Consider the following 16,181-nt stretch of genomic DNA (forward strand, 5'->3'; position numbering starts at 1 on the left):
TTGTTTGTAATTTTTTGGTTTTGGCAAAACAAGATTTGGCTAGTAGATGTGGTCGTTTGGCTAGTTATTAGTATTAGGAAATAAAATATACTATAAATTACATGCTTGGATAATCCCTAATCCAAACAGCCGTAAGAACGAACCCTCTGGCCTCATGTGGCTTGCATTCATTTAGCCATAGATTTGGTATTTTGGTCCCTCTCCCTCATCTCCCACAATGGTATACTTACTTACAGGAAGGATCCTTGGGACTTGGGTAGTGCATCAAGTTTTGAAAATGCTTACCAAAAGGAAAACATCAAGATTTATACAACACTGTAATAACACATCCTATGTGCCCACATGATCGAGTGTTGGTGCCACGACTTGATTCTTGTTAGGGAAGACGGAGTCACAAGCGGTTTGGCCGGTGGGATGTGGCGAGAGAGAGAAAAGTTGTGGGTTGAGTGAGTTTGGAGAGAATGACTCTCTCCATCCTTATGACAACAAGTTAATGAACTGAACCATTTTTAGAGCATTACGGGTGTTTGGTTCACCTCCTGGCTAGATCTAGGCTCATTACGCATTAGTGAGGCACTAGATGTCTTTTTCAACATGCTAATTAAACCTAATCTGGTGATTTGGAGGAGTATTCTTGATGCTTTTTCCAAGAAAAGTGTGGGAACTAAAGTAGGTGGAGAAATTGCAAGAAAAATTATTGGGTGTGAAGAAAGGGGTTAGTTTAGTGATGTTTATATGATTTTATCAAGAGTTTATGCACTGACTTGTAAGTGGGATGAGGTTGGTTCGGTGTGGAAGATATTGGTTGATAAGGGTGTAGCCATAGAGTCTGGTTGCAACACTGTTGAAGTAGAGGCAGTGGCGGAGAGCCAGAGACAAGTCATTTAAGTGGGGTGTATGGACCCCACTTGAAAGTGTGTCCACTTTATTTTAGTATATACAAAAAAACTCCATTTTTTACTAAGACCCCTTTCCTGGGCACCCACTTATACATAAAATATCTCTCATTGACATTTTTTTTGCTAAAAAAACCCAAAAATACTTTACATTTTCATAATTTTCCACTTATACATTTTTTATGTGTAATGGACCCCGATTAATTTTCGTTTTGGATCCGTCACTGGGTCACTGGGTAGATGGTGTGAGTCATGAGTTCTTTGCTGGTGACATGTCATTTTTAGATTCTATATGTTTTAGTGATTAATATTTTTATTGCAGACAAGATCCTTAACATGTCACCTACAAATAACTCTTTATTCATTAGTTGTCATTGATCTCAACTTTGTTCAATAAAATTTTGATCCTAGTAGCTTCTTGCTACTTCTGCATCCATTTAACAACTAGATTTATTGGTGTCATGTCGATCCCTTAAATTGATGATGCTTTCATTTAAAACATGTTTTGACATAATGTTACTGTTTTCATATGGGCAACGTTTTAATTTGTGAATTCTTTTAGTTGCTAAAGAATGGAGCTTGATTGTTCTTGATGCTTAATGGTTATTAATTAGCGTGATGTTATACTTAATGCCTATAATGGATGATCTCGTTCACAAAATACCATTATGACCAATTAAGTGTATATCATAATAGTATTTTATGAACAAGTGTTTAAACAAATTTAATAGTCATATATATACAAAAAATGTAAGTGAGTACATGTATATGCACACGAGATGTAAAGTTTATTAAAGAAAACAATGTCAGTTGATTCATTGCTTTGGAGGAACATGTATATGTAAGAAAATAAATTGATGTTATTTATGTAAAGTGTATGTTCAAAATATTATTGCAAGCAATTTTAGCCAAAATATACAAGTATGTCTTTTCTTTTTTATCATTTTACATATATAATCAAGGTTGTAAAAATCGTTCGGCGGTCGACCAGCGATAAGCGATTAATCGAACTAGGCGGGGATAAATCGGGGATCCTTAGTTGTTAATAAAATTATTTAAAAAATTAATATTCCCTAAAAAACTAAGTATTTGAAAATTTTAAATTTTGAAAACTTTAGTTTAATATTTTAAAATTTGAAAGCTTAAAATTTTGAAAATTTAATATTTTGGTGTAATATTTGAAAATTAAATTTTTTTGAATTTTTAAAAAATTCCCGCATATGACCGCCGAGACCGCCAAACCCGACTTTGACCAATTTCCGCCAAACACCCTAATCGTAATCGGTTTAAGGCCGCCAATCGATTAATCGGCCGCCAAGGCCGATTTCTGCAACACTGTATATAATTAGTTTTAGGCGAACATTCTAAAAAATGTTTATCAACTTAAAGTTTTTTTGGCAGCACATAAGTTTCCAAACATTTTTATTAAAATTCTGTTTTTCTACCTAATAAACTATGTTTTTTGTTCTGAAACTGAAATCTAAACACCCCCATAATGTTCTAGTTGTGGCTTAATCTAGTATTTTATTCTCATTATATCAAAATACTCACGACCTTGTTGAGTCAACCTACAATGGCTACACACAGTCGAGATTCCCAAAAAAAAAAAAGTGATTTCATCAGGTGAAATATTGTCGGATTCCATCTTTGAGAAACTTGAAATCACATTCATAGCATTATAAATAGAAACATCATCATCTCTCACACATGGGAGAAAAGACTGAAATGCCCTCATGTTCATAGTATAAGAGTATTGTTAACGGTTGTGGGGAGAGGATAAACAGTGAAACATATAAAGTGCAAGAAAGAGAAAATAAGAAACTGCAAGAAACAATCCAAAATCCAAATAAATTAAGGTGATTTATATGCTGTTAACATATAATTTAATATAACACAAGGTTCAATCATGAATGTCAATAAACCACCCTATTTTCTTTCTGTTTTATACATACGCCAATATGTTTTCCTTTCTTAATTCATAACATCATAAATCATAAATAAATGACAAAAACATGAGACTTACTTCACAATCACAGGACTCGACCCTTTTCAATTATCCCATTCTCTATCAAATACTCTACAAATTCATCAATTAGATATGGCCAAGCACCTTCAGCATCATAATTCGCCAGTGTGGGGTCCACACTCTGCACAAAAAACAAATTAATACATAAAATTGATTCTTTTTTTTTTTAATCACTACATAAAATAAGTTAAATGGCTATAGAATATAGATAGATCTTACTCTTGCAAATTCCAGTAGTTGAGACCATGTGTCACGAGAAATAGCTTTATTATGGCGTGCCTGAAAAGTAAAAAAACAAAAATGCATTTATTTTTATAATAATTTAATATTTTAATTTATATCAAGAGATAAATAATCTTTTTTTTTATTACCTGTAAAAATTGGCACCAATGATCAACCAATGGCCACTCCTTTTCTTCAAACAACAATTGCCACATTCCTATTGCTGTATCCAATGCCAGAGACTTTTGACCCTGAAATAATCAAATAAAAATAGTCAACTCAACTATACAATACATTTATATGTGCATACACATACAATAATTAAATACACATACATATAATATATCTATGTAAATGTGTGTGTTTATGGATATTCATATACCTTCTCCTTTGCCCATCCGAATGCAAAAATATAAATCTCCTTGAATTTGTCTGATTTAACAATACATAAAATATTAGATCAAGAAAATAAGCATAATATGCAACATTTCCAGTAATCTTAGGGGCTGTTTTTTTTCTTCTCATTAAGTGTTGTATAGGTAGTGATGTACTGATGTCTGTCTGAAAAGAGTGTTTTTATACATGAGTTATGTTTCTGTTATAGACTGAATAAACCGTTTGCATGAGAACAAATGACCATTTTACCCTTTCATTCCAAAAAAAAAAAACAAATTTCATGAATTTTATGATACATACGATCATCTTTGAGCTCGGAACGCATAAATGGTATCCGTTCACGGAACTTCTCAAGTGAATCTATCCTGTAATGAGAATGTGTATAAATTAATATTCATTTAAATTAATAATATATGAATTTCAATGTAGAAAAAGACAGTGTAAATCAAAGTGTATAAGTACCCAAGGGATTGCAATCCACCAACAAATTCTTGCTTTGTGAATTCACACATGGTAGCAGCCTTCATGTGCCACGAAACAACCAACTGAAGTAGCATCACAAAAATGACTTTGTTTAATAATATTTTAATAAACTTTTCTTTAAAGGTCTTTCTTTACAAAATGAAAAAATATCTTTATATATATGCATAGTGATGATGCATTAATGCGCCTTTATTTATTTATCGGGTCCACACTTATAGTAAGTTGGTGCTTGTAAATTAATAAACTTATGCTTTAAATATAAATTTTCACATACCATAACAATATCTTGAGGATCCACCTGTCAGAAAGATAACAAGCTATCAGTTTAATATTGTAAAGAATCCATCATCAATTAAACAATTTCAACCTATTTAAGCAAACATGAGTTACCTGAAGATCATTGCAGAGGGTGCTAATACCATCAGCCATAATCATATCAGCATAAGGATCTATAAAGCAACATAAGAGAACAAATTTTAAAAAAAAAATAATGAAGTATATTATAAAGAAAAGAAAAACGACAATTAAAACGGTTAACAGTTAACTTGCCTTTGTATCTATTGTACATTTCCTCTAAGTGTTTTGTATCTGTGAACGATTTGGGGTGAGGCTGACTGTAGAATACATCAAATGCTCCATCAAGATGCCAATCACTGGCCTTCAAGGATTGAAGAGCAACTTTTTCACTGCATTTAGAAACATGGAAAGGAAACAAGCAATATATAATAATCAATATAAAAAGTTTCCATATAACATGTTAAAAAATGCTGACTTTGTAGAACTGATGACAATATGAATATAAAAAGTTAACCAATTAACACAAGTGTGTCACCTTGCCCCAGTAATTGTCATGAACTGTTGAACCTTGTCGCGATGTCCTCTGCCCAATTTGTTCTTTTGGTAATAATGAAAACACAGTTAACAACAAGATCGATAAACAAGGTAACTTTTGATATAAATATATAGTTGAACATGCAAAATTGCAAATAACTAGTTTGGATGTCCACCTATAGAAAAGGGGCGTTTGTTGTGTGGAACTAAGTATATGTATTAAGAGCTAGGTATTGGATTATGAAAGATCAAAACTGTAAAAGGATGGAGACTCGGACTGATTTTAAGTGCTTTTACACATTGATTATGATGCTACTAGAGATTAGGAATATATGTAAGATGATTTCAAGTGAATAAGATATCAATCGCTTTAACTTTAGAATCAGTAGCAAAGGATTGATGACCACATTAATGTCCAGTAAAAGGGGTATTAATAAAGATTTAAAACCAATAATAAGATATTCAATACCAATGGTATATTAGATTCAAAATCACTCTGATTACGGGAAGGAATACGAAGAACTAACTGAGCTAAACCCATATCCAGAAACTTCAATTACGATCAAAGTGTCGGTGATCTACGACCCCGAGGAACTAATTTACGACATCGAAATAATCAGAAGAATTTTTTATTGAGAAATGAAGAGAAAAGAGGCAACCAACAACAGAAGTGCAGCGTTGTAAGCTATGCATGAAAGATGATGTTTTTGAACAATGACTAACCATCTTGAGATTGCTGGCGAAACCCTAACCCAATAGCTATCCCGATGATCTGTAGAAGTAATGACACCAAAATTAGGGTTTCGTATGCTAGGGTTTATGACTCTCTCTCCGCCACGAAACGCAATAATCTATCTCGCTGATAGAAGCCCCACTGTGTGAGTCTATCTTCCCCGATTCTCAATTATGAGTGTTTTCTCGTCTACCAGAAGCATCCACGGCTTTAATTCATCCCAAGCACGCACAGTAGCAACATCGTAGGTGTGTTTCGTTTTTTACTTTTTTTTTTTTTTTTTATTTACATAAATAGATAACTTTAGGGTTAATGATGCTCGAGGAGTGTAGGGTTATTAATTTAAGTTAATTACAAAACATATTAGGATTAATAGGGGGGTTTGCTAGTCATAATTTTTATAAGAAAAATTATATATATATATATATATATATATATATATATATATATATATATATATTTTATTTTTTCATACATATTCTCTTACCACTCTTTTAGATGAATATAATATAAGAATTATTTCTTTAATTTCTCTCTTATACCCAAATATTACTGAACAAGATTATTTTTGTAATTTCGTTATTTAACAAAAACTAATTTTGATCGTTATATAATTTCTGTAATTTTATCGAACACCGGAAACATTAAATAAAACATATTTTTATGTATAGATAATTTATGTAATTTTTTCAAACATAAATATCATTAGATAATGGAGTATCGACGGAATAACTTTTAAACTTTTCAAAAAAAATATGGTTTTATACTAAATCACTTTTTGGTGTGTTTTTTCTTTATTTTTGTCTCATCAACTGCTATCATAACTTTTCAGGTTATCATAAAATAAAATTCAACAAATCTTTTATTTTTTATCCTAACTATGTTTTTTTAATGTTATATTTATTAATGCAGAAAAAACGTATGTATACATGAAATAATATTTAATTAAACATTGTATTTAGAAGCATAAATATATTTTTTAGAAGTATATATGTGAATTTTGTATTTAGAAGAATTTACACATTTTTTTAATGTTTTCTTGAAGTATACAAATATTTTTAGAAATATTAATATGTTTTTAGAAGTATAAATACATATTTTTTTATGTTTTTAGAAATATAGATATATATTTTTCGAATGATAAATATGTAATTTTTTTAAAAATATAAATACATATTTTTATGTTTTTAGAAGTATAGATATTTTTTTCATAATCATAAATGACTGTTTGTATATTTTTTTAGAAGTGTAATTAGATTTTTAGAAGTATAAATCCGTGTTTTTATGTTTTTAGAGTATACATACATATTTGTTCTATTTTTAAGAAGTATAATTTTTTTATACAAACATGCTTTTGATTGATATACCTCTAAATACATAAAATACATATTTATACTTCTAAAAACATATTAATATTTTTAAAAATATATATATTTATACTTATTAACAAAACATAAAAATATATATATTTATATTTCTAATAATGTAACGCCCGGGTTTCGGGGCTAAGCATTAATAGATGACGTAATAGTCTAGGTCAACTATTGTAACTCTTTTTGAAGTAATAAAAATGAATTATTTGAGTATTATGTGAATTAAGTGAATTTATGTGCTTTATACTTAATTATAAATGTATAATTAATAAAGAATAAAAATAAGTGTCAAAAATTAAAGTGTGAGATAAACCCGATATCTTTACATAAAGTGGTGGTGGTCGAAACAAGGATTCCGGGGATATAAAGAACGCCCAAATCTGACTTCGTATGAGGAAGTTATGATTTTTCTAAGATTTGACATAGCAGTGCACGGCCTGAAACTCGAATTTTAGTTCGAGTGGTTTTTGGCTTACGCGACCTAAATGAGAGTTGAAGATCTCATTAATAGGAACTCAACGACAAAAAGACAGACGAAAACGGAGTCCGTATGTAAAAGTTATGAATTTTACGCAGACATTTAACAGTGTAATCACCTCCTACTGTTAAATTTAAGATCAGTCGAGAATTAGCCGACGGAGTAAAAAGGAAAGTTGTAGATTTTATTTCTACCAACGCGTGGATATAAATAACGTCAAAAACGGAGCTTGTATGCGAAAGTTATGGACGAAGCTTAGTCTATACTTTTCGAGCGCGACGAATTCGATACAGTTTTGTAAATCCGAGATAGAATGAGAATTAGCCAACGGGGTCTAAATGAAAGTTGTAGTACTCGTAAATAACAACGCGTGGATATAAATAACGTCGGAAACGGATCTCGTATGCGAAAGATATGGACGAAGCTTAGTCGCTACTCTTCGTGCGCGATAAATACGATACAGTTTTTGTAAATCTGAGATAGAAGGAGAATTAGCCGACGGGGTCTAAATGAAAGTTGTAGTACTCGTAAATACCAACGCGTGGATATAAAGAACGTAGAAAACGGAGCTCATACGCGGAAGATACGGACGAAACTTAGGGGCTACTTTACTATAAAATCCCTATAAATAAAGGGTGAACTCTTCATATTTTCTTCACACCATAAGCCTTTCTTTCTCTCTCTAACTTCTCTCTAGCCTCCCTAAACCCCTCCCAAGTATAGGGAACCTCCCTAGCACGAGAAGGAAGCCCTGGAGCGCCCGACGGCTCCGAGAAGAAAAGCTTTCGGCTCGGAAACGCTGCTCCAGCGAAGCCCGGTTTTTAATACAAACCCGCTGTTTTGTCGAGGAAAATTGTTTTAAGAGTAACGAAGCGTTGTCCGAGTGCAGAGTCACCACCTTTTCAGGTGACTGCATAGTCACTTTCATCTTACACATAGATATGAAGTATTTAATATAAATTACGTGCTATGTGTGCATATTGTCTGAATACTTGTTGTCTATGCTGATGAAAGATTTTTATACATGTTTTAAATGATTTAAACTGTATATGTATTTTATATCTACAAAATGTTGGGGTAAAACATGGGTAGATGTAATAGACGATGTGTGATAAAATGATGAGAGACCTCGATGTTGTTGTTGTTGATTCTGTCATCTAGCGGAGTATGGATGACAACCACGGACTCTTCTAGACAGTCCAGTGGAACGCTAGCAGGCTCGCAACTTGTAGGTGTTTGTGAACAATGTGTTCACCGGTGTACTCCATCCCCCTCGTGGTTGCCTTTAGGACATTTATTGCTGAGGAACAAGGAACAACAAAGATATACAATCAACGAGATTTGATTCAAAGATATACAATCAACGAGACATAAAAATTTGATTCAAAGATATACAATCAACGAGACTTTCCATATCAATCGATGATTTGATTCAAAGATATACAATCAACGAGACATAACAATTTCAATACTTGATATACATCAATAACACTTCTGTAACAACCCAAAAATACGACCCAAAAATTTTTGTTTTAATATTACTAAAAATCACATCATCCAATGTCATATATAATAAGAACCATGGAATGAGTACTCAAAAGTCATAGTAACTGTATCAATCATAACAAGATATCTGAATAAAACCCCCAGGATAAAACTGAAGCTGTGGTGGGTGCGATGCCATCAACCCGAGCTCTTCCCTTTGCTAGCGGAAGTACCTGAAAACCAAAACTGAAACTGTAAGCACGAAGCTTAGTGAGCTCCCCCAAACTACCACATACCACACAACATCATATAAACACATATTAGGCCTTGCCCACTGCATCAGACCGAAGTCCGGAAACTGCATCGGACAGGAGTCCGGAACTAACTAGGGCCTTGCCCTCTGCATCAGACCGAAGTCCGGAAACTGCATCGGACCGAAGTCCGGAACTAACTAGGGCCTTGCCCTCTGCATCGGATCGAAGTCCGGAACTAACCAGGGCCTTGCCCTCTGCATCGGACCGAAGTCCGGAGTCTGACTGAACATAGCATAGCATAATCATAACTACTAACATAAACACATATACTGCATACTGCATCAGACCCAAGCCCGGAACACATAACACAAAGACAGGCTTGAATCACAAAGACATCAAGCATACTGAACTACTGCCTCGGACCGAAGTCCGGAACTACTGCTAACTAGACGGGTCGGCATTGTGGCCGTAGACCCGTTCCTACTAGAAGGAAACTCACCTCGTAACGCTGGCTGCCGAGATGCTAAATCTGAAACTGCCTGACTGCTGCTCCGGAACTCCCCGGCTACAAATCTCATAAACACTAAATCAAATACTGATAACTAATCTCAGGGTAAAATGACTATTTACCCCTGGTCAAGTCAACTTCATGGTCAAAGTCAACTTCCAGTTGACCGGACGCGCCGAGTTGGGCCGTCAACTCGCCGAGTCCCTATCATCCATTCTAGTCCTCTACCGCTTCTACTCGTCGAGTTTGGCAAAGACTCGACGAGTTCTTCTTCGATGCTATCATCAAGTCTAACTTCATCCGACTCGTCGAGTTGTATGAACAACTCGTCGAGTTCTCCTTAAACATATGAACACGTCCAGTCTGCGACTCGCCGAGTCGTATGAACATCTCGTCGAGTCTGAAGAACAACTCGTCGAGTTGAAGAACAACTCGTCGAGTCCCAAGCATGCTATTACTATACAGTCGACTCTAATCGACTTCAGTGCTTCCAGATCATAAACCTGAGCTTCTAGGACTGGTTTTACACGTAAAGTTTCCAACTTTACGTGCATGCACAAGAGTATGAGGCTAAAATGCCCAAAATCAACAAATACTAAGCACTTAGGGTTTGGAACAAGGCCAAGATTGCATAAAGGTGGCTATAATAAGCTCCTGGAGTTCAATAACGTCCAAATCTAAGGTTTCCAACCAAAGGAGAGTCCATATCTCAAGTTTTAAATCATAAAAGGCTCCAAAGAAGACATAACAAGCATAAAAGAGGGATTAATGGAGGAATACACAAGGTAATAACTTCATTACCTGAATGAGAAACAGATGGAAGCTAACTCCTGGATCTCCTTTCTCTTCTATGGACCTTCTTTCCTTCCTTCTCTTCCAAAGCTTCCAAACTAGCACAAACACACGCAAACTCAACAATGGGGGCTAGGGTTTACAGGGGAAATGATCTAAAGGTTATGGAGGCTGGGGTGGGAGGCTATAATGACGTTTAAATAGGGTACAAACCCTAGAAATTAGGGCTTCATTCAGACAAGCAGACTCGCCGAGTCCCAACATATGGACTCGCCGAGTAGCCAACTTAAATCGCGAGCTCATCCCGCTTCTACTCGACGAGTCGGGCTACAGACTCGTCAAGTACCCCTTAAGAAATGGAGATACTTTAATTAAATTTACATACCAGAAATGGAGCGTTACAACTCTCCCCCGCTTATCTTAGACTTCGTCCTCGAAGTCTGCTGCCGCTGAATCCGAAAATAACTGAGGATAATGCTCCCTCATCTCCCCCTCGATCTCCCACGTCCAATCTGAACCCTTTCGGTGCTGCCACCGCACCTTCACTAACTGAACCACCTTGTTCCTCAAGGTCTTCGTCTTCCGATCCAAGATCGCAACTGGTCTCTCGATATAATTCAGGCTGCTATCAACCTGAATATCCTCCAAGGGTACAACTGCTGACTCGTCCACCAAACACTTCCTCAACTGAGAAACATGGAAAGTGTTGTGGATCTGGCTAAGCTCTGCTGGAAGGTCCAACCGATAAGCAACCCGTCCCACCCGGGCCAAAACCCTAAAAGGACCAATAAACCTGGGGCCCAGCTTGCCCCTCTTCCGGAACCTGATAACACCCTTCCAGGGTGATACCTTCAGGAGGACCATATCGCCCACCTGAAACTCCAAGTCTGAACGCCTCCTGTCGGCGTAACTCTTCTGCCGACTCTGCGCAATCTGCAATCTGCCACGGACCTACTGGATCAACTCTGTGGTCTTGAGCACCACCTCGGTACTCTCGATGACTCGATGACCGACATCGCCCCAACAAATCGGGGTCCTACACTTTCTCCCGTAGAGCATCTCGAAAGGAGGGCGGTCAATACTAGCGTGGTAACTGTTGTTATACGAAAATTCCGCTAATGGAAGATACGTATCCCAACTGCCACCAAAATCTAGAACACATGCCCGTAGCATGTCCTCGAGAGTCTGAATCGTCCTCTCGCTCTGCCCGTCCGTCTGGGGGTGGAAAGCGGTGCTAAAATGAAGACGAGTCCCCATCTCGTCATGAAACTGCTTCCAAAACCTGGAAGTAAAATGGACGTCTCGGTCTGATACTACTGATACAGGCACCCCATGTCGTGCCACTACCTCGCGCACATAAATATCGGCTAGCTTCTCGGCCGATATGCTCTCCTGAATCGGTATGAAATGTGCGCTCTTGGTCAGCCGATCCACTATGACCCAAATCGAGTCAACTCCACATGCGGTCCTGGGAAGCTTAGTGATGAAATCCATAGTGATATCCTCCTATTTCCACACCGGTATGTCTAACGGCTGCATCTTGCCGTGGGGTCTCTGATGTTCTGCCTTGACCTTCCTGCAGGTCAGGCATCTCTCTACGTACCAGGCTACGTCCCGCTTCATGCAGGGCCAACAATAATCGGGTCGAAGATCTCTATACATCTTCGTCGCCCCTGGATGGATGGAGAACCGGGACTTGTGGGCCTCATCTATCAACACCTTCCGTACTCCTCCCCAATATGGCACCCAGACTCTCCCATGAAGGGTCAACAATCCTCGATTGTCATAATCGAAAGAAGCTACTCGGCCCACAATCCTCTCACACTTTTGCCTCTCCTCCTTCAGGCCCTCGACCTGAGCCTCTCTAATCTGCTCCAATAACGGAGTAATCACTGTCATCCTCAGACATACATCCCTGATCGGGGCTGCTACCGCCTTGCGGCTCAAGGCGTCGGCCACTACGTTGACCTTACCCGGATGATAAAGGATCTCACAATCATAGTCCTTTACCACATCTAACCATCGACGCTGCCTCATGTTTAGATTCGGTTGGTCCATGAGGTACCTCAGACTCTTGTGATCCGTGTAAATGGTACAACGGACCCCATAGAGGTAATGTCTCCAAATCTTGAGGGCAAACACCACTGCCCCAGCTCTAAATCGTATGTCGGATAGTTAGCCTCGTGAGGCTTCAACTGTCTAGAGGCATAAGCTATCACATGCCCTCGCTGCATCAACACTGCTCCCATCCCTGTGATCGAAGCATCACAATAGACTACAAAGTTATCCACTCCCTCTAGCAGGGTAAGAATCGGCGCCTCACACAGACGCTGTCTGAGGGTCTCAAATGCTGCCTGCTGCTCAGGCCCCCAGCAAAACACCACCCACTTCCTAGTCAGTCGGGTGAGTGGAACTGCTATCTTGGAGAAGTCCTGGATGAATCTCCTGTAGTACCCTGCCAAACCTAGGAAGCTCCGAATCTCAGATGGAGACCTCGGGACCTCCCACTGCATCACGACCTCTATCTTGGTCGGATCCACCAATATCCCCTTCTGGTTGACGAGGTGTCCAAGGAACTGCACCTCGCGCAACCAGAACTCGCACTTGGAGAACTTTGCGAAAAGTCTCTCCCTCCTCAAAGTCTCTAGCACCTCCCTCAGGTGCTCCTCATGCTGCTCCTGAGTCTTGGAATAAACCAAGATGTCGTCGATGAACACTATCACAGACCGATCCAACATCGGCCTGCATACGTGGTTCATGAGATCCATGAACGCGGTTGGAGCGTTGGTGAGCCCAAACGGCATCACCACAAACTCATAATGACCATAGCGGGTCCTAAAAGCGGTCTTCTGCACATCTTCACCTCTGACCCGCATCTGATGATACCGGAGCGCAAATCAATCTTGGAGAACCAAGATGCTCCCTGAAGCTGATCAAACAAGTCATCTATCATCGGGAGTGGGTAACGGTTCTTCACCGTTACCTTGTTCAGCTCCCGGTAATCTATACACATATGGTGCGACCCATCCTTCTTCCTTACGAACAGGATCGGGGCTCCCCATGGTGAACTACTCGGTCTGATGAAACCCTTGTCTAGCAGCTCCTGCAGCTGTGTAGACAACTCCTGCATCTCCGGAGGAGCCAGCCGATACGGTGCCTTGGCTATCGGAGCCGCACCCGGAACCAGGTCAATCCGAAACTCAACCTGTCTCTCGGGAGGTATCCCAGGCAGATCCTCTGGAAATACTTCCGGGTACTCACGTACCACCGGTACATCGTCAACAGTCGCCTTGCCCTTCTCCCGGGCATCTAAAACATAGGCGACGTACCCTGCGCAACCCCGCTGGAAGTAGCGCCTCGCTCTCGCTGCTGAACAAAGAATCGGTCCGCGCTGCGGCTTTTCACCCTGAATCACTAACTCTCCCCCACTAGGAGTGCGAACCCTCACTAACTGCAACTCGCAATCAATCACTGCCCCATTGGGGCTCAGCCAATCCATACCCACTATAACCTTGTTCCCTTGCAGGGGAATAGGGACCAGGTCTACCGAAAACTGCTCATCGAACAACCGAAGCGAACACCCCTTATGTACTCTCGCGACCCTGACGGTCCTATCATCAGTTATCTCAACCTCAAGTGGACAATCCAGTTCCCCGGGAGCTCTGCTAAACCTCTTGCTAAGCGCAAGTGAAACAAATGATCGGGTAGCCCCCAAATCAAACAATACTGTAGCTGATATGTCGTTCACTAAGAACGACCCTATATAAAAACATATAACCATAAGAAACAATCAAAATTAATAAAGAGATGAAGGGAAGATACATACCCGTCACCACATCAGGAGTCGCTCGCGCCTCCTCTGCTGTCATCTGAAAAGCTCTACTCTTCGCCACTGGCGCCTCACTTCGGCCCTGCCGGCCGTCTGTAATCCTCAATGTTGCAGGGGCAGGTGCCACCACCTTCCCTGCTGCTACTAAACTCGGACACTGGGACTTTTTATGTCCCCTCTGATTGCAATGGAAGCAAATTAGATCAGATGTTGAGGTAACGGTGGGAGTAGCTGTACAATATCTGCTCATATGCCCGGTCCGGCCACACTTGTAGCAACCGGGACTCCCTGCCTTGCACGCCCCATCGTGCAATCTCCCACACTTGCCACACCGACTGTGGCCCTGCTGTCCTCTAGATCTGTGATCTGATACCTTGGGCTTTTTGCCCAAACTCCCTGTTCCAGATGCCGCCTCTGGCTTCCTCTTCTTCTCCATCTCTAAATCAATCTCTCTCTCACGAGCCCTGGCAATCATGTCATCCAGCGTTTTACAGTTGGACTGGCTCACAAACTGGCGGATATCACTCCGCAACATCTCATGATAACAGGCATTCTTCATTTCCTCGTCAGCTTCATACTGAGGAACGAGAAGAGGCCTCTCCCTGAACTTGGCGGTAATCTCCGCCATTGTCTCTGTAGTCTGGGTGAGATCCTGAAACTCCCTGGATAACTGCTGTACCTCGATAACCGGGGCAAACTCGGCTCTGAACCTGGTAGAAAAATCAGCCCAAGTCATCGCATCAAGTGTTGTGTCATCCCCGATGACATGCCCGATCTCCTCCCACCAATCTCGTGCCCTGTCCTTTAGAAGACATGATGCTAGTCTGACCTTGTCCCCCTCGGGACATTTGCTGGTGCGGAAAGCATTGGCGACATCCGCCAACCACCTGGTACTCGCTATGGGGTCCCGCGCCCCATGATAGTCAGGAGCTCCACATGCTCTGAACTCCCTGAAAGTGAGCGTGCGCGACCCCATCATGGTCGCCACCTCAGCACGAAAGGTGCTCAACCTCTCATCCATCAGCTCCAAAATACCCTCCTTGATCGAACCAAAGATCACATGAGTCTGCTCGAGTATGATGCGAGTAATCTCTGAAGAGAGAAAATCCCTGGTCTGATCATCCAAATGCTCGGCTCCCGAGCCTGGTCCTGATCCCTCACCGACACCTGAACTGCCGACTGCTGGTCTAGGGCGTAAAACCACCATTCTGAAACACATAACGACAATGTCAGAAATACTAATATATCTCGAGGGATCACTATTACTACAAGTTTCCTGGTTTCCCTTGGCCTTCCTTGATTCAAGTACAGATCCTCTGCTTTCAGTAGTATGGGCCCCTACTACCTTCCACATCTATCCGTACTTTCCTCAAGAATTGCCTCAACTCCACCAAGTCACTACTACTGCTACTGATCTCTGCTACTCTCATCCTAGGCTTGCCCTAGGGAAATCCCTGACTCAATCAAATCCAGTCCTCAGCTGCTGAAGGCCTCCTTATAATGCCAATTAATCATCACCTGAATACCATCACATATGACGAGGCTCAGATAATCCTTCGAGTAAAAGACTCGTCCCTACAACGGTTGTACTCAAACAAGAGCTGCGCAATAAGGCCAAATCCAACACTCTGAGATTATTCAACTCTGATCCCATGTGATGTGACGTATTCACCTAATGGCTAACTCCCATCACTCAGAGTCCCACAGAGCACAAAGCAAGCAGCATTCGAATCCGAGAACTACTCAAAAATTTCCATCATCATAACTAGAAACTGTACTAGCATACAATGCTAAGCTCACACTATAAGGCATAACCTAAACAGGCTATCCTACTGCTGTCTACTCAATACTAGCATGCAATTCTTATAAAGCTGA

At 39.7% G+C, this 16,181-nt stretch overlaps 1 protein-coding gene across 1 annotated transcript; it reads right to left on the reverse strand.

Moving 5' to 3' along the window:
- Positions 1 to 2,718: 2,718 nt before the first annotated feature.
- Positions 2,719 to 5,762, reverse strand: LOC145125788 (defective in cullin neddylation protein). The gene is made up of 11 exons (XM_079061201.1): positions 5,578 to 5,762; positions 4,856 to 4,917; positions 4,573 to 4,709; positions 4,414 to 4,472; positions 4,298 to 4,321; positions 4,003 to 4,085; positions 3,841 to 3,905; positions 3,527 to 3,576; positions 3,294 to 3,395; positions 3,142 to 3,201; positions 2,719 to 3,043 (listed from the first exon to the last, which is right to left on the reverse strand). Exons 1-11 carry the CDS (start codon positions 5,578 to 5,580, stop codon positions 2,927 to 2,929), a joined length of 762 nt encoding a protein of 253 aa, XP_078917327.1. The 5' UTR covers positions 5,581 to 5,762; the 3' UTR covers positions 2,719 to 2,926.
- Positions 5,763 to 16,181: the final 10,419 nt, after the last annotated feature.

This window comes from Lactuca virosa, chromosome 7 (assembly GCF_052849685.1).
Source record: "Lactuca virosa cultivar CGN04683 chromosome 7, Lactuca_virosa_CGN04683_v6, whole genome shotgun sequence".
NCBI lineage: Eukaryota > Viridiplantae > Streptophyta > Magnoliopsida > Asterales > Asteraceae > Lactuca > Lactuca virosa.

Excerpts from the sequence above, each read along its gene's own strand:
- LOC145125788 (XM_079061201.1), bottom strand. Across the intron at positions 4,322-4,413 it reads CCCTCTGCAATGATCTTCAG|GTGGATCCTCAAGATATTGT; the intron begins GTAACTCATGTT and ends TCTTTCTGACAG. Across the intron at positions 3,044-3,141 it reads AACTACTGGAATTTGCAAGA|AGTGTGGACCCCACACTGGC; the intron begins GTAAGATCTATC and ends TTTTTTGTGCAG.